General features: G+C 51.3%; 1 protein-coding gene across 1 annotated transcript; it reads right to left on the bottom strand.

The window, feature by feature from the left end:
- Window positions 1–5,629: 5,629 nt before the first annotated feature.
- FHL3 (four and a half LIM domains 3) lies at window positions 5,630–27,019 on the bottom strand. The gene is made up of 6 exons (XM_039329189.1): window positions 26,889–27,019; window positions 9,357–9,539; window positions 7,435–7,609; window positions 7,181–7,350; window positions 6,886–7,072; window positions 5,630–6,767 (listed from the first exon to the last, which is right to left on the bottom strand). The coding sequence occupies exons 2-6, from the start codon at window positions 9,510–9,512 to the stop codon at window positions 6,616–6,618; spliced, it is 840 nt and encodes a 279-aa protein (XP_039185123.1). The 5' UTR covers window positions 9,513–9,539; window positions 26,889–27,019; the 3' UTR covers window positions 5,630–6,615.

Genomic DNA, 27,019 nt, shown 5'->3' with positions numbered 1-27,019 from the left:
TGGGGTCCGGTATGTTGATAATACCCAATTATAGATCTCCATTCCTAGATAGAGAAGTGATGTTGGGGCAATGTTGGCCAAGCATCTGGAATCTGTAAAAGTCTGGATGGGGAGGAACTGGCTTCAAGTCATCCCTACAAGATGGAGTGGCCATGGGTTTTTGAACCTCTAGGAGCCAGACAATTCTCCATCTTTGACTCTGGAAGGAGTGACATTTCTGCAGACTGAGCTGGTGTACAATTTGGGAGTCCTTCTGCATTCACTGCTCCAGCTCAAGAAAAAATAGCCAAGTCGCTTTTATACCAAATAGAAAATCGCTCTAGTAATATGGTAGGGTGACCTACAGAAGGGCATTAAATAAGGCACTTAATGAACGCAGACTGAGTTATGAGTTACAGGTTGCTGGGTGTGGAAGCCCTTGTTTGTTGGGCTCTAAGGTTCAGTTGCAACTATTGCTCTTGTAGCAACCTCCTTGCTATGTAGCAGCCTCCCTGCCTGAGCTTGATTCTGTGGCTCAGCTGCCAATGGTGTTCATGATCTTGGGGAGGCTTTAATCTGCTTTTTCTCGCTGCTGGGCTGGAGATAGCTCAAGAGTTAAAGGCCACAATGACATCCGTGGGTCTGCCACAAGTCATCCAGAGCCAGACATGCAACAGCAGTCCTACACCGGACCTGTTTTTTCTTGCTGGAGCAGTGACAAGGTAATTTGGATTTAGGGGAGGGGGCAGTTTTTCTCTTATCAGAGTCAGACCACTCCCTGGTGGGAGTTCTCCCTGCAATCCTCTTATGCCCCTTCCCACGCAGGGAGGCTGGACCTGGGGTTGTTCCAGAGTGTCTGCTGCAGGGTTCAACTGAAATGGCCACCTGGAATGAGAGGGCAAGGGGCTGCATATTGGATTGTGCCTGAATAGCATTTCCTCCCCTAAGGATCACAGAACTCCTTGGCTTCAGGGAGGAGCCGGAGAGGAATGACGTGGAAGAAGAGATGCCTCAAGAGGAGTGAACTTGATCAAACATTAGCTACAGCTGCTATTGGAATCTACCTCATGGCACTATATTGGGCATTCTCTGCCCTTATTGCAGACTTGTTTGGGGTGACCTGAGCCCTTCTGGAAGGAAGTGGTTTGGGGGTGCACTTATAGGGTCATTGTGGGGAATATGTTGGGCATCTGATGGAAAAGGTTGATCAGATCTAAGGTGGAGTCTGGCCTTGGAGTGGATTCTGTGGGGACTGGGAATGGCTTAGTTACCTGGGGGGAGGGTGATCCTTTTGGGCCAGAAGGGGACAGGATGCTCGTGACTGTTAGCTCATCCACCTCTATGTTAGATCTCATCATGGCTGTCTAGGCGGGGATCAATTCCTCATTGAGACAGGGAGTGATCACAGTGGTGCATTCCCATCTCATAGGACCATTGCTGAAGGTTGTACTGAAAGTGTTGAGCTTCAGGAGGCCTTAGAAGAAGTGGATCATCTGGATCCCTTTGAGTTCAGGCCTGGGTATGTACCCTGGATATAGATGGCATTGACTGCACTCTTGGATGTCCACTGGCAAGAGAGGGATGAGGATAGCGCCTCCATCCTTACCCCTCTTGATTTATTAGAGATCATGGTATCCTTCAGGCTAGGCTCTGGGAGTTGGGGATGGGCAGCAGTTTTATGCAGGTTGTCTTTGTTCCCTTGGGCTGGTCCTAGTTGAAGTTGGGAGGTGAGAGAGAAGCCCCCTCACAGGGCTCAGTGCCTTCCCCTATCATGTCCAAGACTACCTGGAACTGCTGGGTGAAGTCATCCAATGGTTGGGGATGATGATGTTGGGATCGCACCATCCCGGATTGTCTGAACGATGTGGGGGGTAGTTCTGTCTCAGAGCCTGGAGGCTATGGGGGCCTGGAGGGGGCACAACAGGCTTCAGCACAATTCAAAGAAAACTGGATTGATCTGGGGTTTTGGACCTCTAGGTTCCAGAGACCTTCTAGATTTGGCCGAGGATGGAGTGGTACCATCTTAAAATCATGTCAGCCCTTTGTGGCAGACCATACCAGGAAACCAAGACTATGCTAATATTTACTTTTATTACAAGGTTATGATAACATTGTTTTGCAGCTCTGAATGTACCTCTCCCTCCCTTCAAGAGAACGAGGGAGGTTCTTGAGACATTTTCTCAGATCCTGCCCGAGATCCAGGATTTCTTTTGTCCGACCATTGTCGGCTGTGACTCTTCCTCTTGTTCCTCAAGGCTATTCTGATTGCCCGTTATACAGAACCAGTGTGCAGTCCAGGATCCTGTGGACTCGTGGCTCCTGGTCAAGCAGAGGGAAGCCATGGCTAGGAGGGCATTTGCACAATTTCAGATCACACATCCATTGTACCCAAGCCTGGACTGGGGGGGGGGAGTCCTGTTCATGGCCATGCCTTTGTGACCTCCAGATTGTACTACTGCAATGTGTTTTACATGGGGTTGCCCTTGAACTGCCTTTGGAAGCTTTAGTTGGCGCAGAATGCAGTGGCACAGGCATTACATGCCCTTGAAAACTTGGTGTTGTGCCCAAGCCTGGGGCCCTGGGATAGAGCCAATCTCCAGTGTGGCTAATTGAGTGGTTGATGCCCAGCTATGTATTTTGTCTATTTTTATTGGAGAGCCTTGCCTAAAGAGATGGGAGACAATGTAAATCAAATAAATAGGTTTTTGGGCTACAGAATACAGAACAGGTGGAAGGAGCTGACCCAGAAAGGCTGGACAGCTTCAGCAAGCAATCTATTAAGGTCATCATTAGAATAGTTTTTAAGCTGCTTTGGGATGTAAAATGTGGCTGCCCACGTGCTCCCTAGTGGTTAGCAGCAACAACCAGAGTGTTTATAAGGTCAGTGAACACCACTGGGCTTTTAACCTTGGACAACCTCTTATAGGTGCGTTTGCTACTGGGAAGACCTTAGCTGAAGCCCTTCCTTGTCTGCCTTTGAATCCTTTATATGGTTCAGCTTGTTGCTACAGCCATTGTGCTCCGAGAACTTTGAAGAGTCTGAAAAATGCATTAATTGTTGGTAGCTTCTTGCAAGAAATGTGGATCTTAATGGAAATGTGACTGGCTCCATATGCCCATTGATTATTTAGTCACTGAATTTTAATTGTCAACGATAGATCTTTATGAACTTTATAAGCTACTTCTCATCAGATGTACTGAAACAGCCTTTAATAAACATATAAGGCATCCTAGCAGATAGCAAAGCTGGAAATGAAGTTAGACCAGTGTGGTTCATGAATACTTATGTGTAGAATAGTTACAGAATACAGAACAAGAGTTGGAAGGAACCTTGGAGGTCTTCTAGTCCAGCCCCCTGCTTGATAGGAGACCCATTATCATTCCAGAATTGCTGTCCAATATCTTTTTTTTTAAAAAAAAAAACCATGATGGAGCACCTACAACTTATGAAGGCAATTCATTCCATTGATTGTTCTTTTCAGGAAATTTCTCCTTAGTTCTAAATTGGATCTGTCATTGATAAGTTTCCATTAGTTATTTCTTGTCCAGTCCCCAGGTGCTTTACAAAATAGGTTAACACTCTCTTTTCTGTAACAGCCACTCAAAATATTGTAAGACTATCATCCCTACTCCCTCCCTTCATTGTACTAAACATACTCAGTTCTTGCAACTGTTCACATTTTAGCCTCCTGATCCCTTATCATCTTTGTTCTTCTTCTCTGTACTTTCTAGAGCCTCATTTTTTTGTATTGTGACCAAAACTGGATGCAGTATTCCAACTGTAGTCTTAGCAAGGCAATAGAAAGTGGTATTGACACTTCACGTGACCTTGATATATAATCCCACTGTTGATGCAGCTAGGACTGCATTGACTTTTTTGGTAGCTGCAGCACACTGCTGGCTCACCTTTAAGTGGTTGCCCACTAGAATTTCTGGATCCCTCTCGCAGTTACTGCTATTGAGCCAGATGTCACCTATTCTGTACCTGTGCATTTTTTCTTGCCTAAGTGTAAAACTTTTACTTTTCTCATCATTGAATTTTATTTTGTTAGATAGGGCCCAGTCCTTCTGGATCTTTAGCCTATTGTCTGGTGCAGGGGTAGGCAACCTTGGCTCTTTTATGACTCGTGAACTTCAACTCCCAGAATTCCTGAGCCAGCCATGCTGAGGGGAAAGGGAGAGGTTTCCAAGCTGAGCCACGCTGGCTCAGGAATTCTGGGAGTTGAAGTCCACGAGTCATAAAAGAGCCAAGGTTGCCTACCCCTGGTCTGGTGTATTGGCTATTCCTCCCAGGGGGTGTCATCTGCAAATTTGACGAGTTCCCCTTGTCTAAATCATTGATGAAGATAATGAAGAGAACTGAAGACAAAGCCTCGGAGTACCCCACTGCATACTTCCCTCAAGGTAAATATAGTTCCATTCAGGATTACACTTTGGTGATGCTGTCTATCCCACCTTTTTCTATTTTATCAAGAAGTAGGTTATGGAATATTTCGTCAAATGCCAAGTATAGTATGTCCATAGCATTTTGCTGGTGCACTAATTTAGTCACTTTGTCATAGAATGCAATAAGGTTTGACTGGCATGATCTGTTTTTGAGAAATGATGGCTTCCGATAATAGCTTTGTTGGCTTCTTGTTGTTTGTTGCTTGATTTATCTTTTGGGATGGATAGAACTGGACTTGGGAGAAGGACCACTGTGCTTTGCAGCAGTGGGTGATCTTTCCAGGAGGCCCATGATGGTAAAGGCAAGGAAGGGTGCAAGGCCCCCCAGGGCAGCACTGGGCCTGCCCTGCCCAGGCTGAATTAGGAGAGTCAAGATTGAAGCCTCTCCAGAACGCCTGTGGGGCTTCTATGTGTCTGGCCTGCTTCCCCCCTCGGGCTCCACCTCCTGGCCCAGAGCATCCGTTTCTCATCCAGCTCGGAGGCCTTTTCACTGCTGCTCCGCCAGGCCTGACCACATGATCTCATCTCAGCCCCACAAATAAATCAGGCAGGCAGAGCAGGTCATGACCCATCCACCCCCTTGGGATAGAATCCAGATGTTGCTGGCCAAACGAAACCGATCCGCTTCCTTTTTTGGGAAGATACACCCCACCACTAATAGCTTCCAGCCGTATGGAGGTAGTAGGCACTCGGTTGCCAAGTGCCTAGAGGGGGGGAGAGGTGGGAGCAGAGCCCCACCCTGCCCGTTCAAATGCTACACAAGCCTCTTCAGGTAGCCCGTCATGTTGCCGAGCGTCTTCTGCAAGCAGGAAAAAGTCTGACTCAAATTTATTCCCTTTACACTATTACGAGCACAACTTGCTGGAGAGTCTTGACTTCGGTTGCAGAGGTTTTCCCCTCCTTTCCCATTCTGGAAGGGCTGCAGCTGAATGCAGTGCCAGACTGGCCTGGACGTGAAGCAATGCCTACCCTAGATGGGAACAATCCCTCAATTTTGTTATGGGACACTCTTCCCCTTCCTCGCACTAAATCCTGAGTGGAGCAGAGGTCTGGGCACACCCGGCGGCATCAGATGGTGAGTTGGAGGAGAAAGTGTTGAATTCTTTAGGATTTGGGAAGCAGCTCAGTGAGAAGACTGGATGTCCAATCCGGCATGGCAGACCCATCTTATCCCTCCCATGTTCTTGAAGTGAGTTATCCTTAATGATCCATTAACATGATTTATTAGAGAAAGTCAGAAAAGGAGGGGAGAGATCCACAGACCAGAGGTGAGCAAGCCCATCAACAGGCAGACACCCAGCTGTGGTCTCTGACTCCCCAACAGCAGAGCATCTGAGGAAATGGCTACATAGTGCATTTAAAGGAACATGCATAGCATTTCACCAAAGAAAAGCAGGAAAGCAATTCAGGCCACAGAGAAGGTTGGCAGAAAACAACAGAGCCCCTTCCTTCCAGGCGGGCAGTGGGAGACTCCCAGGACTGAAAGCAGCAAGTAGAGAGTCCAGGGGAGGAGGGGGGAGGGTAGTGGAGGTCAGGGGATTCAAAACTCAAGCCCAGGGTTTGTGAGAGAGAGAGAGAAAAAAACCCTTAGCTTTGCAAGCTTTCCTTTTCAGCCACTCAGGGTTTCCTGGGGACCAAAGCAAAGGAGGGATGCCCTGCCGAAGGGCTGGCTGTCACTCCAGAACTTGGGGGGGGGGGAATGAGAGAGATGGTTGGTACTCCACTCCAGAGGTGGAGGTCTCCGCTCCCCATGCAAAAGTGAGCAGGGGTGGCTAGAGAGAAACAGGACGGTGGAGGGGGACCAGCTGAGCTTGTCCTGCTAACAGTCGGACAACCGGGGTGGATCCCAGGGAAGAGCAAATGCACTTGGGTGGGAAATGGGAGGCTCCCTCCCTCTGAGAGACACCCACCTGCTCTCTTCCGGACCCAGAAGAAAACAGCCCCCGAGACAGATCACAGTCGGCGGGGGTGGACTTCACCACCACGCTGGTGGTGAAAAAGGAAAGCGGCCCTAGCTTGTCAGAGACGACAGGCCGAGTGAGAAAGCCACAATTTTTGTTGGGCAGGAAAGAGGCGGCTTGTGCCAGTCAGCAATGCCAGGAAGGGGAGGACCGTCCCTGCCCTGCCACTGCCCCAGGAGAGAACTTTGGCACACACACAATCTAGAGGACAACCGCACGGGATGTCCTTTCAGAGACCGTTGGCACAATCGCGACACAGGATCTCATCGCTGTCAGGGATGAAGCCCTTCCCCACCAGTGAGGTAGTACAGCGGGAGCAGCTGAAGCAACTTTGGTGCCAGTGGCGATCCTCGAAGGAGATGTACTTGCCTCCCCCAAAACCTGGGGGGGAAAAAAGGAGGCGGCATGGGACAGGGGCCCACCTCCATCTGATTCTACCGTCCGTCCCCTGTGCAGCTCTCCAGAGCCGGAGGCCGGGCTGCCCTCCCGCTCGACTCACCTGTGATGGGCTTTGCGCAGGCGCTGCACTTTTTGGCATAAAGGCTGCCAAAGCACTTGATGCAGTAGGGCTGGTCCTCTTGAGAGGTGAACTGCTGCCCAGCCAGGGGGGCCTCGCAGCCTGTGCAGACGAAGCACTCCTTGTGCCATGGCTCGTCCCGGTAAGTCACTCCGCCCTTGGTCAGCGACTGTGAGCACAGGAGCAGAAGTTCGTCTCAGGGGCTGGCTTGGGCCCCCCCACCCCAGGACGCTCCTACCAGCTGCGTCCCCCTCCCCTCAAGTGGTCAAGACCCAACCTTCTTGCAGCGGGTGCAGCGTGGCGCAAACTTGCTCTCGTAGCAGGGCACGCAGTAATACTCGTTCTGCTCTGGGATGAAGGAACGAGCGCCAATGGGCTGCTGGCAGCTGCTGCAGATGAAGCAGTGCTCATGCCAGGTCTGCCCGCTGTACTCCAGCTTCCGAGAGCCTGTGGGCAGAGGGAGGGAGGGTGGGTGAGCACCCAAAAGTCCAGGGGTTGCTGGGTCCGGGGCTCGGGGCATCGTCAGCGCACCTGGCATGACCACCTGTTGGCAGGCCACACATTGGGAGGAGAATTCCCGGCAATAGCAGCTGTTGCAGAGCAGCTCCTGTCCCTGGCAGGTGAAGGGCTCGTCAGCCAAGGAGCGGTCGCAGCGGAAGCAGCGGAAACAGCTCTCGTGGTAATGGCGGTCCTCGTAGTACAGCTCCTGTGGGGGAGAGAAGCAGAGGTCAGAGGGCAGTTGCCTACTGCTTCCGGGCACCTGGGACTGATGCTTTCTCCCGTGGGACGGCCCCTCCATACCACGCAGGTGGCCCCAGAAGCAGCAGCCAAAGCTTGTCGGCTGCCACCTGCAGCTTGCGCAAACGCATTCGCTCTATGTCCAGCCCAAAGCAGAGGTGACGCTGCCCTGGCTCAAGAGACTGATCCACCCCTGCAGGCCGATTCCGCCCGACCCGAGGCAGAGTCTCGTAAGCGGCAAAGGACGGGAGGAGATGATACTAGCACCAGAAGCAGACTGCAACACACCCACGTTTACTTTGCCCCCACATCTAAAACACCATCACAGGTCTCAACCAATAATACACACAAGGCATCTCTTCCACTAATGGGATCTGGCCTATCAGGATTCCACCTAGGAGGAACGGGGCAGACTTTGTGCAAAACAATTAAGTTTGACAATAGCAACACGGCCATATCAGAGCCCTTTAACCTCCCAGGACAACCCTGCACCAGATACCTCGAAGTAGCCGTCTTGGAACAACGACAAAAGACTGGACAGCCACCTATCCTGCAGGGGGTTGGACTAGAAGACCTCCAACGTCCCTTCCAGCTTGATTCTGGTTAATTAATTGCTGGATTTATACCTATCAGACTGTCAAGACATTCAGGCTGTCTTAAAAATCTTAAATACACAACCACACACAGAGACACAAGCAACTAATAAAGCTCTTGAACTCTATTTCACACTAATTTGTCTCTGCATCAGCACCTTCTCTGCCTCCCTTCCCATCCTCCCCTCATCCTTGTTTGGATCCCATCAACCCAACCCCCACCCCTCCTCTGGCCAAGGCAAGGGCAGCTCCAGAAAGCAGACATTTCCATTGCCTAACGTGTGTGAATCAGGGGGCTCCAGGAACCATTCTACAAATTCCTAGGGCTGAAACCTGGAGAGGCTGCTCCAACAAATTTAAACTTGGGTGGGTGGGTGGAGGGGATCAATAAAAGAGCTTGTAGAGGGGTCTGGAAGACAGGCATAAATAAAAGTGGTCAGCAGCTGAGACGGTGGGTCAAAAGGGCCAGTCCTGGGTCTCAAGGAGGCCAAGGTGGCCTTGGGCCTTCTCCAGCCCAAAAGGCTGGAGGAACTGGGGCCTCTCCTCTGCTCCTTGAGGTGGCTGGGCTTTTTGGCTTCCTTAGGTGTTAAAGCAACATGTCCTAGAGCAGGGGTAGGCAACCTTGGCTCTTTTATGACTCGTGGACTTCTGGGAGTTGAAGTCCACGAGTCATAAAAGAGCCGAGGTTGCCTACCCCTGCCCTAGCGGAGTGCCGTGGGACCTTAATTTTGATTAAGAGCCGAGGTGGCGCAGCAGTTAGAGTGCAGTACTGCAGGCCACTTTAGCTGACTGTGTTCAGCAGGTCAGCGGTTCAAATCTCACCGGCTCAAGGTTGACTCAGCCTTCCGTCCTTCTGGGGTAGGTAAAATGAGGACCCAGATTGTTGGGGGCACTGTAAATATATATATATATATATACATTGCTTATTGGTGTACACCACTTAGAGAGTGCTTGCACTTAAAGCGGTATATAAGTCTCATAAATAAGTCTCATAATTAAATTTGTTTTGGGTACTGTCTTGATCATCCGATAGTATTTTATATTTTCCTTCTAAAGGTCCCATATAAACGGGCGGGAAGGGGGGAAAGCAGAGGCAGCCTGAGCAGAACTGGTGCCCCTCACCCGGCAGTCATGTCCAATCAGCTCCTTGCACTCGTCGCAAGTGTTGGCAAAGTGGGAGTCGTAGCAGGGGATGCAGAAAGGACCCCCATCTCCCTGGATGTACTTGCGCCCGTAAAGAGACTCCTTGCAGCTGGCGCAGTCAAAGCTCTCCGTCATGTTGCTGGCTGGAAGTCAAGGGGCTTCCTGGGAAACGAGAAAAAACAAACCGCAGTTGACTTCCCTAGCCAAGTTTCGGGGGAAGATCTGCCCGCTGGGGGGAAAGTGGTCCCATTTGTCTTTCGTACGCAGACCCACGCCAGCTGGGAAAAGGAGGGTGCCGCTCCCTACGAGCTGTGGAAGCCACACCTTGCACTGGGATTGAACGGTGTGGGAAGTGCAAGGTAGGAAAGGGTTTCTGAAGTTTTCAGAATCAGAATCCAACCCTTGATGCGGTTCTCTTTTCTACATCTCTGGATCAGCTGTAGGTACAGCGATTCCCAGCCTCCACTTTCAAACTGTGGTTATCAGGGGCACCCTTGGCTAGGTAGCCCTCCGGCTTTCTTGGCTGACAGCCAGGGCAGCCATCTGGGGGGCAAATTCCCCACTCCTCATCCGCAAGTGCATTGGTTGTCAATTCTCTGCAGAAGCTTTAGCTAGAGGCTGCCCCCTCCCCGGACCAGAGTCAGGGGGAGGGGAGGGTCTTCCAGGGTACCAAAAGCCAGGAGTTCCTCCAGACCTCTCATCTCCTGTCAGTGAACTGCAGCATCCTCCCCAGATGAGCAAGGAGCCAGAGCCCATGGGTTGGTCTCCAGCCAGGAGCCCCCGCGTTAGCATGCCTGGACTAGCTGTCCTGAAACTGGGAGAGGGTGAGCAATCACTGTAGCCTCCAGGAAATTCCAGCATTTCAATTCTTTTTGAAATAAACCAGAGAAGGAAGGAGGGGGGGTACGAAGAGGGTTGAGGAAGAGGGAAAACTGCAAAAGCAGCACACGCAAGGCTGTGTTGCAACAAAAGCTGAACTTCCACTGGCCCTGGCCAAGCCAAGGGCCCTGTCTCCCGTGACGAGCGCTGTCTTGAGCAGAAGAACCACATCCTGGCTCTCCAGCAGCGATCTTCCCAGCCACCGGCTAGTTTTACACTCCAAAATATGAACGAAATGGCTAGTTTTGCATTCAATAACACCCATTTAGCTGCCGTAAACGAAGGCAGATTTTTATTATTTGATCTAACAATCCCGGTGCACTTGGTCACCCAGCTCAAGCTGCAATATCCCAAGTGGCTAGAAAGCTTTTCTTCTGCAAGCTTCATCTTTTGCCCCTTCTTCAAATGCTAATTAATAAATATTTCCTTACATTTGAAACGAACTCCCAACAACCTCCAGAGACAACAGCTCTCCTTGTATGTTCTCCTCATGTGCTTAGAAACAGAGGCTATTTTGTAGGTCTCTCTTTGCCTCCCCCCTTGCCTGTGATTCAGCATCTCACCTCCAGAAATGGTGAGAATGAAATTCCTACAGCAGTGGGGCCAGGGTGGGCGGAAGAAAGAGGGAGCCAACTCCTTAACAAATCCTTTCTCTAAAACAAGAGTTTGCATCTGGGCCATGAGAACAGGAGAAGAAGGGAACCGGAGAAGAAAGGAAAACCTTTCAATGGTGCTCAGTGAAACGAACGTGGACAGGACAGGAGCCTGCAGTTGTGACCTGCAAGTCTGTGAAGAACCGGAGCGGAAGATGTCACACCTGAGTTGGTGAGAAAGGATGTGGATGTGCAAAGACAGGGAGGTGCTATAACAAAGACTTCCTCCGATGAACTGGGAGCAGCTCAGAGAAGGAGGACAATGACCAGAAGCAAAGGGGTTAGAAACCCTCCAGAAACTTAAGAAACCGTTTTCAGCTTCCTAGAAGCCAAAGATGGCAACAGAAAGAGAGGATGGATCTCCAAAGGGTGCAAAGGAAGAGATTGTGCCCGATAAGAAGACAAAGAAGAAGAATGGCAGGTGGTGATTCATTGACTACAAAAGGAACCGAAACAAAGACTATGTTGACTGGACCCATTAGCTCAAAAGGTACGCTGTCTGCCTGGAGTAAAGATCAAGGACATGATAGAACAACTCTCTAGACCTTCCCAGTCCACCGACAAGGCAATTATCCCTTCTTGCTTAGACGTGTGGAAGGAATGATACGGAGAGAGATAGCTGCAGCCCAGACACCACAGGCATGCAGACCTTGGAAGACAGCGCAAGACCTCAAGTGTGTGCTCATCATTCTTTCAGTCTGTAAAAGAGGACTGAAAAGGCAAATGGATCCCTGCAAGTCATGACATGGCTACACAAATGGGCTATCCATGGGAGCAATTGGGTTTCTGGAGCTGGGGCCTGAAATATCTACATAAAGGACTGTTGACACCAGGCGGATTGCATCAAACAAGGATTGCTTAAAAAAAAGTGTTTGGCTAACATGGTAAAATTGGTTTGGGGGGGGGACTTTAAATAGCAACTGAAGATGAAAACTCTATTGCGTAAAGAAATATGCATTGTACAAAGCGAAGGTGTTGCTGAAAGGGGGGGCTCATCGAGGGGTCCCCAAGATCTGGGCCATGAACCAGACCTGGTTCGGAACCAGGCCACACAAATGGCAGGCGAACCCATAGCTCCATTTGCACAAGTGGTGAGTGTGTGGGTGAGTGTGTGAAGCTCTATTTGTGCGAGCCCAGATGGAGTTTCCCCTGTACGTGCGAGGGTAGGCCACTTGCACAAATGGATGGAGCTTCACATGTGTGTGTGAATGGTCACCGCTGACGCAAATGGAATTTCATGCCCGTGCAGGAGTGCCTGTAAAATGGAGCTGTGCCTGCCGCTCGCCTGGAGCTGTTTCCTTTTCTCGGCCCCCCCACCCTCCCCCTGCTGGTCCGCAAAGCCACTTAAACCACTGAAAGAAAAAACAGAATATAGGCTGAGGAAGTTCATCGCCTTCGCTGCTTCTATGGTAACGTTCAGTGTGAAAAATAATAAGGATAGCAAAAACATCATAGGCACAATGAAGGTCAGGTGGATTCACCCAAATGCAGCCGTTATTTGAAAGAAACTGAAGCAACAAAAAAGGGAACAGGATTTAAACTTGCTAAAAAATCTCATCTGGAACAACTTTTTTTATTTTGAACGGGTTTAAATCTCCAGGACCAGTTAAAGGGCATTACAAGGAAGAAAGGAACAAGGTCTAGACCAGGGGTAGGCAACCTTGGCTCTTTTAGGACTTGTGGACTTCAACTCCCAGAATTCCTGAGCCAGCATAGCTGGCTCAGGAATTCTGGGAGTTGAAGTCCACAAGTCCTAAAAGAGCCAAGGTTGCCTACCCCTGGTCTAGACAATCCTTGATGCATTTGCCTTTGAGAAATCCAGAACAGGGAAGTAAGTGCTGGATGACTGGAAAAGGGCAGGTGTTGTCCCTATCTGGAAGGAAAAGGCAAGGAAGGAAATTCCAATAAATTACAGAGCAGCGCTTTGAAAATGTAGTAGTAATTACAAATATCTGCATGGGCTTTCTGCCAGGTTAATTTCATCTCATTTTTTTGATTGGGTAATTTTCCCAATACACATTGCACACTGCTATAAATATGTATCTTGTTTTCAGTGAAGTATGCGGCATGCTGATTAGGGTTCTAATCAATGTGAACCAGAAAGTGTGACAATGAACGGGAAAGATCCCTGCCCCCCAAAACCATCTACTGAAAGATGATGACCAATTATTCTTCACCAAATGAGGGCAATAGGTGGGATGCCCAAAGATCAGTCTCGGGGCCTTTATTTCTCACCATTTTTATGAGATGAGAAGGGGAATCAAGAAGAATTAAGACGGGGAAAATGCTTGTGAAGGGAGACACGAATGTAGAATAGTTTATACCCTAATACAGGGGTGTCAAACTGAATTTCATTGAGGGCCGCATCAGCATTGCGGTTGTCCTCGGTGTGTGTGTGTGTGTGTGGCCAGGGTGGGTGCGGCCTACTGGGTGGGCGTGGATGGAGTGGGTGTGGCCTACTGGGTGGGCATGGCCAGCTCTACATCATTCGTGTCAAGGGTGCCTGTGGGGGCCTGGGCAGGACAGATCTGAGGGTCTCTGGCAGAAGGGGATGGGACCGGGGCAAGCGCCAAGGCATGGTCCATTTCTTCATTCCTCACAAAGGGTGACACCTCTCCAGCATGACCCCGGGGGCCGGGGCCGACACGGCACAGGCTGGTTCCTCGCTGTTTCCAGACGGCCTTGTGGAGCTAAGATTGAATGCGTTTCAGCATAGATGGCCACCACAAAATTGTACATTGGCTCCCAGCCAGACTGGGCCAGGGCCAAGGCAGCGGGGGCCGTTCCCTCACTGTTTCCAGGATGGCTTCGCGGGCCACATGAAACCATGTCCCGGGCCGCATCCGGCCCCCGGGCCTTAGGTTTGACATGTCTGCCCTAATAGCTAATACCCTAAAAGAGAGAAATATACAGTAATAAGATTCACAACGAACATGGTTAGAGAAAAGGGCTGAGACTAACAAAATGAAATTTAACAGAGATAAAGAATAAAAAAAATAATGCTCAGATATGTAACTGAACAGGACCCAGAAGTGTCCTCTATCAGCAAAGAAGACATGCGGTTTAGGTGGCTAACAAAAATATCATGTTCCATTCATAGGACACAATCATTCCACTCTCCCACTTCAGTCAGATGCCTCTGAAGGACGGCCCCATTCTGGATGCCAACAGAATAAAATTGAAAGGTCAATGTAGACCCTGTGAAGAACGACTGAAGGAGCTGAGAAAAGACGAGTGACGGGGGGGGGGGGGAGGACAGCATCTTTCCAACACCAGACTATTTTTTTATCATGCCCAAGAGTGACTTACAGAGTAAACAATCTGTTCCAGAAAGGCATGTGACAGAGAATAACAGAATAACAAGAGTTGGAAGGGACCTTGGAGGTCTTCTAGTCCAACCCCCTGCGCAAGCAGGAGACGCTACACCATTTCAGACAAATGGCTGCCCAATCACTTCTTTAAAAGCTCCAGTGTCGGAGCACCCACAACTTCTGAAAGCAATTCATTCCACTGATGGGGATCAGCATGTGTCCAGATAGTTGAACTCCTGCACTGGCCCACAAGGGTCTCTTTGGCCTCTAGGACAGGGTTCCTCAACCTTGGCAACTTTGTGGACTTCAACTCCCAGCGGAGGGATTCTGGGAGTTGAAGTCCACAAGTCTTAAAGTTGCCAAGGTTGAGGACCCCTGCTCTAGGATACTGGAGGCAACCTAGCGATGACATTAAGCATACTGGTCCACCATCCAAGGAGGCTGGGAAACAGATGCTTCCCCTTATGGTCTGGCCTAGAACCTGCCTCCCATTAAATCTCTGCTTCCCCTTCCCCACCCTGGGGCCGTAAGCAACTCGAAAGGCATTTTTTCCCATAAGAAACAACGTACTTTAAGGCTTCTAGAAAGAGCAGAATTGTTAAAATGATTAACATTCACCGCAAGCAAGTCTTGAAATTGCGGCCGCCCGCTGCCCACATGGAGTCTTCTGAATAATTCCACTCTCTTTTCAGGGAGGTGAGAGCCAAGGAGGCAGACTGATGGAGAGAAGCAGCACAGCAGTTCCCTGGCAGCCCAAGGCTGGAGAAAGCACGTTCTTCACAGCCAGAGCAGGGTTGGCCTCGGCTCTGGCAACTCTGCTCTGTGCCCTCCCAGAGCCCAAGCATGCTTGAGGACCAGCCCCATGAGCTCAGCGGAGGTGACAGCCTAGGATGGGTCTGAAGGGGTGCCTCTCCCCCAGCTTTTAGCAGTGCTGTGTGACTGTAGTGGGTGGGGGTTTGCAGCTCCCAGAAGGCTCAGCGTTCTGGGTCCCAGGCTTGCGAAAGAGTTGATGACTTTTCGTTGACCAGGAAGCGGGGCTTTTGGTGGCAGGTTGATAGGGAAGGCAAAGTCCACGTTTCCTGCAAGCTGTACCAGCAAGAAACATCCCTTCTCACTGGGGACCCAAACACAATTGACTATTCAGCTGAAAAGCACTCTTTAGCCACAATGGGCAGAAGGAATATCCTTGAGGAGAAAGAACCAGAATCAAGACAACAGGAGCACAGGAAGGAAATCTAAGTCTGGGGCAAAAATGTAATTTGAGGAAGCATCTCATACAAGACCCTATTCTCATGAAGACAAAGGGATGGAGGAGGGAGAACAGCGTTCAGACGTGCAAGATTCTGTTAGGGTAACCCTGTAATAAAAGTAACACTGGTAGTCCTCGGTTAACAACCATTCATTCACCAAGCATTCAAAGTTATGAGAGTGCTGGACGAATGGTGGTTACGAGTCCTCGAAGTTTCAGCCATTCCAGCACCCACCCCACCCCGTCACATTATTATTTGTGATTTGGGCACTTGGTAACTGGCTCACACTTATGAGGGTTACAGTGTCCTGCAGTCACGTGGTTGCCATTTTCAACCTTCCCTATCAACTTCCTACAAAGTCAACAATGGGAAGCTGGCAGAGGACGTTGCTTGAGAAAGTCTCCCCCATCTGTGCATCCTGCCCGTCCCTCGGTGCTGCGCCCTGCCACCACCCACTCTCGTGCGCCCTCTCCCACCTGGCAGCAGTCACCCCACACCTTGCCACACCTCTCCCACCCAGCAGCAGCTGCTGGCCTGCCTGGCCTCTTGCTTGCAAGCCACCTGGGGCTTGCAGCTTCCATCCAGCTTCCCCAGAGTTTGGTGGTTGGAAGCTTATAAGAAATTGTGAGGAGGTGCCTGTTTAAAGACCCACAATCTTTGCTTAAAGGCAGCAAAAGAGGTAGCAGGAACAGCTGTTGCTAAGCAATGTGGCCACAATAGGTTGCATTTTTACAAGCAGTCCCAATCGCCACTGTAAAGGCTACTGCTACTGTATTAGCTTGCATGACTTTGGTTTCCTAGTCTGGTTTCCCTTGGAGAGCTGGCAGTCTCCAAGGACAGCCCCCCAAAGGAGATATTGCAGTGGTTTGGGTGCCCTCCTGTAGCTGGGCCTACCTTTTACAGGAAGGGCAGCCACAAAGGCGGGTTCCTGGCTGCTGTCCTTCCACGGCCTTCCCACAAATCTGCTTCTTCTGTGGGAGCACAGTCCCTCTTGCCATGCCCCAGGGCCAGAGTCACTTGACTCATTATCCAGCCTGTGTCCTCATCGCAGGACTCCCTAAAACAGTGGTTCTCAACCTTTTTAATGCCGCAACCCCCAACCGGTCGTAAGTCGAGGACTACTCAACCGGTCGTAAGTCGAGGACTACTCAACTGGTGCAGCACCGTTTGCAGAGTGGGACTTTTGGCGGGCTCAGCAGGGCAGAGACAGCCTGGACAATTCCTATTGGCTTTTGAAAGCCAATAGAATTAGACTCTATTCAAGAGAGTCTCTTCTATTGGCTTTCAAAAGCCAGTAGAATAAAAGGGAGTAGCACAGCTAAGGAAAAGGGGGAAAAAATGGCGGACTGTGTTGTTTGGCGACCCCCGTGAAATGGTCATTCGACCCAAATGGGGTCCCGACCCACAGGTTGAGAACCACTGCCCTAAAACAAGCAGGGCTGCAACAGAGAAAGCTGCTGCTCTACTGCACCCAGGCAAATCCAAACGGAAAAATTGGAGACGGAGACGGTGCTCCTTGGAACTGGTTGCCTGTTCAGCCAGGGGAGGCAGCAGTTCTCCATCTTCCACATACTGATGTTGCTCAACAGCTCAAGGGAACTTTTTTCCCCAAATTTGGTCAAAACAGGCTCGCTCCGCGGTGGTGACTCTTTGTTTGGAGAGCTGCCACTGGGGGGGGGGGGGGAAGGAGGAGGAGAAGCAGGAGACGGGGAGGATATAAATCAGGTGTTTAAGGGTGTGAAGGCTTTGCAACCCTCCCTGATGAGAAATCAAGTCAAGTGGCCGCATCTTGGTTACCGAGGACGGGTAAAAAGAACTTTTGATCTCTTTTCCAGCAAAGGAAACGTGCCCCCTCCCCATGCACCGCCCCCCCCCACAAATTTCAGTCTGAAATGACACAGAGCTGACAGGCTCGGGCTGTTCTTCTCCGGCCATCTGCTGCTGTGTGTTTGCGAGAGGGGGGGGAGGCTGGATAGAATTCCCTTAGCAGAGACTGGGCAGGGGCCATCCGGTATCTATTACAGCCCCAGCACAAATCAACCCTAACTCTTTGCAGAAAGCTTTTCTTGTTTTAAAACCCTGCACAGGAGAGCAGCAACTCAAAACTCCCAGCCTGGTTAAAAGCACCTATGGGCCAGGGGTTCTCAACCGTGGCAACTTTAAGACTTGTGGACTTCAACTCCCAGAATTGGGAGTTGAAGTCCACAAGTCTTAAAGTTGCCAAGGTTGAATATCCCTAAGTCCTATGTTCAAGCAAGGAGGAGATTCATGCGGAGTCTTTCCTGGGAAGAGACCTTTCAAGGCCACGACAAATGCCCTCTTTGGTGCCATGGCTCAGAGGCAAGCCAACCCATTCCACTGGGAGATTTGGTGGGAAGCATCATTGCAGGTTCAGCTTGCCAGACCTGAGAGAGCCTGCTGACCAAAACTACCCCGGTACAACTCCAGAAGGAACCTCAAAGACGTCTACTACGAAAGGGTTGCGGAGGAGAAAAAGGGAACCCCTTCCCCCCACCGCCTTCACCTATAAAATTCAGGAAACGAGGAAAAATAGCCCCCCCTCCCCCCATGTGAACCAAAGATCCAAGAGGCAGACTGAGTATTCTGCCTCCTGGAAGCGAGTTTTACATTCAGAACTCTCGTGTCCCACACTGTAATTGATCTGAGGGCAAAGAGGGACGTTGGCATCTGGATGGACGAGAGCAGCTTCTGATGAAATCCTGCTTTGCCAGTAAGCCTCTGGCAGGGAACACACTTAGCCTGGGAGGGAGGTCCTCCCGACTGGTGGCACCTGCGTAAACAGCAGGTGAAAACCAAGCTCACCTTGCCGCCGTACCGGGTGGAGGAAAGGAAATGCCAGGGGGACGACGTAAGACATTCTGCGAGACAGCCGTTGGAAATGATCCCAAACGGAGACTGGCACAAAGCATATTGGTGGGTGCGTTGGGGAGCACAGCCTGCCCTGGTTGAGCAATGCCATCTTAAAGTTACCTCAAGAGCTTCCAGCCCAGGGCACCCTGCTGCTTCCTAGTCCTAAACCAGGGGTGGGCAACCTTGGCTCTTTCACGACTCGTGGACTTCAACTCCCAGAATTCCTGAGCCAGCATGGGGGAACTATGGCCCCCTCATGACTGGTGGACTTCAACTCCCAGAATTCCTCAGCCAGCCTGGCTCAGCTTGGAAACCTCTCCCTTTCCCCTCAGTACGGCTGGCTCAGGAATTCTGGGAGCTGAAGTCCACGAGTCGTAAAAGAGCCAAGGTTGCCTACCCCTGTCCCAAACCAACCCCCTTATGAGACAGCACCAGGATCTGCCCATCTAGGCCAGACGTCATTGAGGACCCCCCTCCCCAAAGTGCACAGGAAATGGATGAGGCAGTGCTTCTGGGGTAGCCCTTCTCTTTGGAAGGTCCTCTGGATGGACACATGGCTTCCACCCTGTTGACATTTCTCAAGCAGATAAAGCCAATAAGATTCAACAGCGCTTAGCCCAAGCTGGCTATAAGGATTTATGGTTGTGTGATCACGGGTGGACAAATTATTCTATTACATTATTGTATTATTCTACTTTTGTTGATCGACTGTGCGCTGCCCGGAGTCCACCAGGATATAAACACTGTTAAATAAACCAACATCTACACTGAAATTTTCACTGGGCTATTCCAATCTGCCCTACAGGACCTTTGGCATCACCTTCTTGCATACATCCTCCTCACAATTGGTGGGTGGGTGGGTTCAAATGTAAAGGAATTGAGGAGGGGGGGAGTGCTGCTGATCTGGTAACTGGGCTTCTTGGTCCCTCCATGACTGATCAACACCTAGCACAGGGGTAGGCAACCTTGGCTCTTTTATGACTCTTGGACTTCAACTCCCAGAATGCCTGAGCCAGCCATGCTGAGGGGAAAGGGAGAGGTTTCCAAGCTAAGCCATGTTGGCTCAGGAATTCTGGGAGCTGAAGTCCACGAGTCATAAAAGAGCCCAGGTTGCCTACCCCTGGCCTAGCAGGAACTGAGTTGAGGCTGAACATGGTCTAAGAGCCGCAGAGCCAGCCCTTAGGTGGGTCAGGGAAGGAGGGCAATTTTGAAATCCACAAGGAAGCTTCCTGCTGTGCTGAAAGTTTCACCTTTGGGCAGAAAAGCAGTTGCAAAACACAAAGCTGCCGGCGCCACGCCTGATTCACCGAGGAGACAGACTGACACATCCGAGGGAGCAAGTTTGTTTTTCCACATTCTAAGCTGGGGAGAGCCTCCGTGGCAAGAGTGACGGGGCACCGCTGGAAAACCCGAGGCCAGATCCTCCTGGATCCCCTCTGTGCCACTAAGAACATTGTCTTGATGGCATATGTCACAAAGGGTATCAAAATCACTCAGCACCATCCAAGACCGCCTGAAAATTCAGAATAAGGATTCCCCCGGTCGCAAAAGGCGAAACCCATATTAACGGTTACATCTTTAATGCCAGGGATAGGAAAAAGTGAGAGTGGGATTTGTCCCTCTTTCCTCCACCTGAACATGCGGGTGACAGGCCAAGGCAGAAGAGACGGGCCGCTCCAAAGCCCAGGACCCACTCCAGGGGCAGGAAACCCCCCCCTCCCCCACTGACAATCTATTCCAAACTTTTTGCACTCATGAACCTCTAAACTAGTGTTTCCCAAACTTGACAATTTTAAGGCATGTGGACTTCAACTCCCAGAATTCCACAGCCAGCAATGCTGGCTGTGGAATTCTGGGAGTTGAAGTCCACATGCCTTAAAATTGTCAAGTTTGGGAAACACTGCTCTAAACAAAAGGGTGGAGAAGGTCGGGGAGGGGGGCAACCTCACCCATCCATCCACTTTCCTTTGGTCCCAGAGAAGAGACTGATGAGGATCGCATTTGGGTTTACCTCCATAGTGTCTCCACCTTTTAAATGCCTTTGCAAACCAAACGTCGGTGTTCATTTACCCTATTGTCAAATATCAGCCATGCTTAGTACATTGGGTACATCGTCTGACTCTAGCCCCCACCCCCACCCCACCCCACCTGACCTTCAGCCTCCTCTTCAGCTATCAGAAAAGGCTTTGGAAAGCTCTTGCCGTGCTTGGGATTCAACTGGAGTCATATCCAAATTAGTCCTGACTTTTGGCAGCTGGCAAGGCAGCTTCGGAGCTTCCAAAAACAAGAGGCGGAAAGAAAAGTGGCAATTTGAGCCCCAGAGCTCCTTGGGGTCGCAATAGAGCGGTTCAAAAAGGACCCAGAGATTTGAGCAGTTTTCATTTTCTTTGCAAAGTGGGGTCAAAGTGTTCAAGCCAATGTCATAAAGCACGCGAATTGTGCATTGTATAAAGCAGAAGTGCAAATCTGCTTCTTGGCCAGTAGAACGGTGCAAGAAAATTTTTTTGACTGACACAGAATGTGAGGTCAGTTGCAATGCTCAAAACTACTGAATAACTGAATGCCTGTCATTCTAAATAAGGGTGTATTGGTATCTGGTGCGAATTCTTGTAATCTTTCGTCTGATAGCCCTTTAAAATGCACACAGATGCAACAATATTAAATCTCTCTCTAGAACTGGACAAAAAGAGGTGTATATACTGGCAGCCCCCAGCTGACGCACAGCGCATACCTTTTCCACCAAATTCTAGTATGGAGTTGCCCAGAAAAGAGGTGAAAAGCAGGCATGAAAGCTATAACAGATGTTTGAGGCTCTTCTGGAGAGGTTGAAAGCCCTCTTTAAAGGCAGTTCTATAGGAGATGACCAGGTTCGGCCAGGAGTCCCTGTGCCTCTGAAAGAGACTTAAGTCCAGCCCCCCTTGAAGTCCGTTGACTCTTATCGGGCACCAATTCACACTGACTATGAGTAGATCAGATCCTGAATAGACGGCATAGAATAAATTTGCTTCTGAACTCTCTCCTGGCTCCGTGTTCCTGACAACTCAGTGGCTGAGTGAGGGAAAAGGTGAACCAAATGGGGGCTCTACAGGCGCAGCTTTGTATGGAGAAGGAACAGATGATCTTCCTCACTCCCAGACAAGTTCTCCCAGTCATTTTTTTATGCAAGGTGGTGATCCTCTACCTCCCCCCACCCCCCATGATCACCCTAATGCCTTTCCAAGGGTAGCATAAAGGGGTGGAATCAATACACGGTTGACACACAAAGTAACATAGCTCTCTGTAACAATCCCCCTATTTTGGTTGCTGTGCAGCTTGGGAGAGAATAGGAAGGCATGCCCTGATGACAGCGAGAGCAGGTGGGAAAGGGCAGCTTCCAACACGGGAGGACACCAAGGTCTTGGCCAGCTGCTTTGGACCCTCCAGGCACCCATATGATGGGCCACCACAGAAGGACAGAAGACCTTCTAATCTGGAACCAGTATTTTTAGTCTGAGAGATGCCAGGCATTAATGGAAGCAGGAAAGTGAGCAGAGGATTCAAGCCAGCAGCTGCTCTTGGCAGAAGCCGGCAAGCTGGGAGGGGAGGGGGAGCATCCAGGCATTTGTAGCAAGTCCCCAGGCACAGAAAAGTGGGGTGTCTTGAGGAGTGGAAGGCTGCTTCCTAAAGATTAATGTTGAGTTGGTTTAACTGTGTGCTCACTGAGGCCTTGAGTCCCTGACAAGGGGATCGCTGTAGAGAGACCCCCACGCAGCCTTCTGAAACCTGCAGCAATGGCCCTGCCAAGGAGGCCGAAGCCTTTGGATGTGTGTCTGAGGCCCTGGACCGCCCGAAAGAAAGCAGTTGCGCTCTACACCCTGCGGCCCACACTTTCTTCCTACTTAGCCATGCACAGGAAGTTGGTCAGCATTGGAAGCTTGCGGCCTCTCTCTTGGCATACAAAGGCAGCATGACTTAAATCTGTTTAAATCTGGGTTTTTTTCCCCCCTTTTTTCATGTTGCCCAGCCAGGGATCTTTGGGAAATCCAGTGCTGCAAAAGGAAAAGGAGAAACAGCACATTCCCAACACTCTCATGGGACTGCTGACGTGGATCCCTGGCACAGCCGTGACCGCCAAGATGATCTCCATTTGCCTTAGCTATTCAACCCCCCCCCCCCCCTGGTGGGAATCAAGGCCAGGCCAGGGGGCCTCCTACGGCCCAGCAGAGCCTGGCAGCCAGGAGGGCAGCAGCTACAGCACAAAGCAAGCACAGAGTCCCACTCCCCACCTGGGAGCCAGACCAGAGCCTGGGGGAGGCTGCAGGGAGCTACCTTTGAGACCTTAAGACTCATACTGGCTTCTGTGAGATTGTGAAATGAATCAGCAGCTGGGAGGAAGGCAGAAGAGGGAAGCCACATTGCGAAAGCAAAGGCAGGCAGCCTTGGGCCAAGCCTCCCTGAGCAAGAGCGACCTCGGCTTCTGCATGGGAATCACTCCAGATCTCTGAGGGAAGGGCTTCATCTGACAACAAAAGAGGTGGTTTCTCTGGGAAGGCGGATTGGCGGCGGTGGTGGGGGGATGGGGTGGAAAGATCTGGAAAGAGAACATTCCAGACCACTGAGTCAACCTGCCCAGGGCTGGGGGTGAATTGGTGGATACAGTGGCTTCTTCAGTAGCTTCAAAATGGATCCCAAGCCCAGAGAGCTCAAAAGAAGGGGCTCTGGAGAGGTGGCCTGTCTCTGCCACCCATGCTGCAACCTTGGGGGGGGGGCTCGGTCTGGGTGGGAGAAGCTCCAAGCTCAGAGGGCTTCTCTGTACTTCTGCCAAACCTGCTCTTCGGGCCACTATTTATTTGATATAAACCAGGGGTAGGCAACCATGGCTCTTTTATGACCCGTGGACTTCAACTCCCAGAATTCCTGAGCCAGCCATGCTGAGGAGAAATGGAGAAGTTTCCATGCTGAGCCATGCTGGCTCAGGAATTCTGGGAGTTGAAGTCCACGAGTCATAAAAGAGCCAAGGTTGCCTACCTCTGATATAAACTAACTGCTTCATTGGGTGATTCCTGGAAGACTTCATGGATCTTCAATTATACTTGGTTGTCAAGCAAGTCTAGGATAAACGCAAGAGAACTTTTTAAACGAGAAGTTGATGGTTACTGCCGTTGCAAATCCAGCTCCTGAAAGACTGGGTAACTCAGGACTGGGGGGAGTGTCTGGAGAAAGGATTGATGGGCTGCCTCCCCAGACTCCATCTCCCGGAGTCAGACCACATTTTCCTATTTGAGCTGTAACTGAAAGAGATGTGAGCGTCCAGATGGCCTTTGCACCCAAGGAGACAGACAAGGAGGGGGAAAGAGCAACCCCCCATCCATTTGCATGGCCTTGCAATCCAGCCTGGGCCTCAAAAGCCTCTTTCAAGTGCCTCAGCGTGAGTGAGGTCCGTGTAGAAGTAGAAGGGAGACGCACACCTCCAGAGACCCTGACCCAAACACTGTGGGAGGGTGTACAACCTCATTCCCCCCCCCCAGGAATCTAGGAAAGTATTTGTCTCTACTTCTTCAACCTGTCCCCAGCTGGAAGGACATGGAATGGAGACCAGAAGCAGAGCAAGGACGTTTTTCTGGAGCCAACTCTCACCAAGGACAATCTTTGCAGCAGCAGCAACAACAACAAAAAGGGGGACCAATCTCCATCCTAAGCACTGACCAGCCAGACAGCATCCTAAAAGAACTACCCCCAACCCCACGCTTCATGTTTGGGAAGACCCAGCCGGGCTTTGAACTGCCATGACCAAAAGTTCAGAAAGCTTTCAGCATCTTGGCCAGAAAATGGGGAGGTGGGGGGGAGGCATCTCAAGGTGCTACAGATGCCATGCAGGAGGCTGTGGGCCTGAGCTGGCTTTTCTGCTTTGAAAGCCAGCAACAAGAGACTGTTAGTCTTAGCAATGCCTCGCAGCCAAGTCCGTTTCCAGGCTGGCTGCGCCTTGGCACCGTTCCTGGGGTTGAATCCCCTGCGGAATGCAGCGTGCCCCCCCCCCCAGAAGGAGCCTGCTGCTCTAGGAATAGCCGGGAACGGATTCAATAGCTGCTGTACTCCATTTCCCAGCCAGCTTTACTTAGCCACTGTTTTCTTTGGCCAGGGAGCCCATTTTTCAGCAGCACAAATACAAGGGCCACCAGGGCCGGCTTTATCTATTCCCCCACACCACGATACAGTTGGATCCCACCCTCGCTGCATTGGAAAGAGCCCTGAAATCCTCCATCTTTCCCCAGGCTTCAGGAGTTTTTAGGGCACATCGCCCAGGGTTCTTGTAGAACCTGGCAATCTGAGATAAATAGCTACAAGTGGGCAGGAAGCAAATTACTCACGTTGCGAATGTGCATGCGGGTAGATCGAACAGTTTTCAATTAGGCACTTAGATCCTGGCCTGTGAGAGGACTCAAGCCTTCCCCAGGGAAACAGGTCAGGCTGTACAGAAGACGGCCGACATATCTGAGAGAGCCAGGGTTCTGCCAGCAGCTAAGCTGGTTTGCTATCTCTGAGTCTCACAAATGCCCCCACCACACATGGAGTCTCCTCCAGGCACCCCCAGCCTTCAGAGACACTGAAATCCAGTGCCTTGTGAGAACACAGCATTGTTCAGTAGTCACAAAATATCAAATGTCTGGTATTGTAATGGCCAGAACCGGGTGCTAGCTGACCAGTTCAACATAGAGCAAAACTGCTCCTCTGTTAATGCATCCCAAGGTTACAGAGGCTGCACTGCTGGCTTAATTTGTGGTATCCTAGGACAGGCCTTCACACACACACTGTTGGTGAGACAAGTGGCCTTTACTGTACATCTGGTTTTCCTTATTTAAATGCAGAATGCCACATAGTTCTCACCACTGGACTGCATATTATGAGAGAGGGCCCAGTGTCAAATCTACTGGGATCCCTTTGAAGGTTGATTCTGGTCACCAAATCGTATTCTATGTCAATCCTGCAAATACCACCCCATTTAGAAAACATGTGGTAGGAGGAAATCAAACAGTCTCTCAACATCATGGGCTGACGCTATATTGGCATGGAGTTTATGCTGATCCAACCAGCGTAATGGCACAGCACCCCAGTAAGAAAACCTCCATCCTCCAAACAACAGCTAGTTCCTGGGACTGGAGTCTTCTACTACAACTCTCCTGAAGACAGAAGGCTTCCTGCTTCCCAAGGAAAAACATCCTGGAGAGGGACCCAGGTCAGGATCTTAACACACCCACACGTAACAACATGAAAACGGCATTGCAAATGCTCTGGAGCCAAGTATGACAATTCTACTTCGTTGTTTTTTTTTTCTCCTAGCGTGAACTTTTCATTTTCACAAATGAAAATGAACACACACCCCCACCCACCCAATGATGTCTTCGCAGAACTGCCGCTCTTTGGCGATGCAATAGCAGCCAACACCTCCCAAATGCAATTCTCCACAGCTGGGACTACAGCAGCACGAATGCGTCACCTGGTAAGATGCCAAGTGGGCACCTCCAGGGCAAGACTGGCCCCGTTCTTTGAGGGCTCAACCTTTTAGCCGTCAGGATTTCTCCTTGGTAAGGAAGTCTCTCCCCCCCACTCGATGCTATCAGCGGACTGTGACCAAGATAAGCAGGCAGCTTCCTATGCAGCGGAGACCCTTTGACCGAGAGGCCAGGCTGACCCAGCACTCGCTTTACGCCAGTTTTCAGTTGCAGTTTTCAAACTGACCGAAGAACAAAGAAGCCAAATTTGGGGGGGGAGGGAGGGAATGGAGAGGGTTTGATCCAAGATTTAGGAAGAGATGGCAGGATTGCTGGCAGTGGGTGGGTGCAAGACGAAGCAGACGGCCCAGCACAGAGGAGGGGGCTGGTCGCCAACTTGTGCCCCCTCTGCGAGAGGAGGGAAGCAACCCTCCTGACCCCCTTTGGGCCTCCAGGACGGAGGTCTCTACTCTTCGCAAGGGCGGTGGGACAAGCTCCCTGCTAAGGCGGGGAGGGGGCTCCCCCTGCTCTGGAGGGAGACGGGAACCGTCCCGAGGGAATCTGCCCCGTCAGCCTGCAGAGCAGCAACGGGAATCTCCCGGGACTGAATTGGGTGCCCCGAGAAGGGCGTCCACGGCCCACGAGCCTCGTCCTCCCGGAGACTCGCTCCCGAAGGCGGCCAGGCTGCGGAGGCCCCCAGCAGCCCCCGCCCCCCCAGCCGAAAAGGGAGATCGAGTCCGTCGAGAAGCCCGCCGCACTTTGGGAGGCTCTGGGCGGGCAGTCCGAAGGGCGACCAGGCGGGGGCCGGAGGGGAAATCCCAGGCCGGGCGGCCGAGCCTCCCCCTCCTCATTCAAACTCCCGACGGGCACTTTCCGCCTCCACCGACCCAGCCGGGCGGCGGGCTCCACCGTCGGCCCCTCCGCTCCGTCCCGGACACATACCCAGGAGGGGAAGCGCGAACAAAGGGACAAAGGGGCGGCTTTCCCCCCTTCGATCACCCACCCGCCCGCGCTGTCCCACTGCGACAGCCGCCGGGAACCCGCACCCCCACCCCCGGCGCCTCTCGCCCGCTCTTACCGGCAGCGGTCCGGCGCACGACGGGACCCGTCGGAGGCAGCCCGCCGAGTCCGAGCAGCCACGCGAGCCGCCCGCCTTGCCCCCCCGAGGGCGTGGCCTGGGAGCGCGGAGGCGGGGCGCCGCCGCTGCCG

The sequence above is a fragment of the Crotalus tigris genome, unplaced genomic scaffold (assembly GCF_016545835.1).
Source record: "Crotalus tigris isolate CLP2741 ecotype Arizona unplaced genomic scaffold, ASM1654583v1 scf7180000017614.5298720, whole genome shotgun sequence".
In the NCBI taxonomy this organism is placed as follows: Eukaryota; Metazoa; Chordata; class Lepidosauria; order Squamata; family Viperidae; genus Crotalus; species Crotalus tigris.
This window is presented reverse-complemented; position numbering and strand designations above follow the sequence as displayed.

What these genes read in the sequence shown, in the direction of transcription:
- FHL3 (XM_039329189.1), bottom strand. Translation starts at nt 9,512, where the DNA reads ATGACGGAGAGCTTTGACTGCGCCAGCTGCAAGGAGTCTCTTTACGGG. An exon ending in GCTGCACCCGCTGCAAGAAG is followed by an intron (nt 7,073 to 7,180) that starts GTTGGGTCTTGA and finishes CTGTGCTCACAG; the next exon opens with TCGCTGACCAAGGGCGGAGT. An exon ending in CTGCGCAAAGCCCATCACAG is followed by an intron (nt 6,768 to 6,885) that starts GTGAGTCGAGCG and finishes TTTCCCCCCCAG; the next exon opens with GTTTTGGGGGAGGCAAGTAC.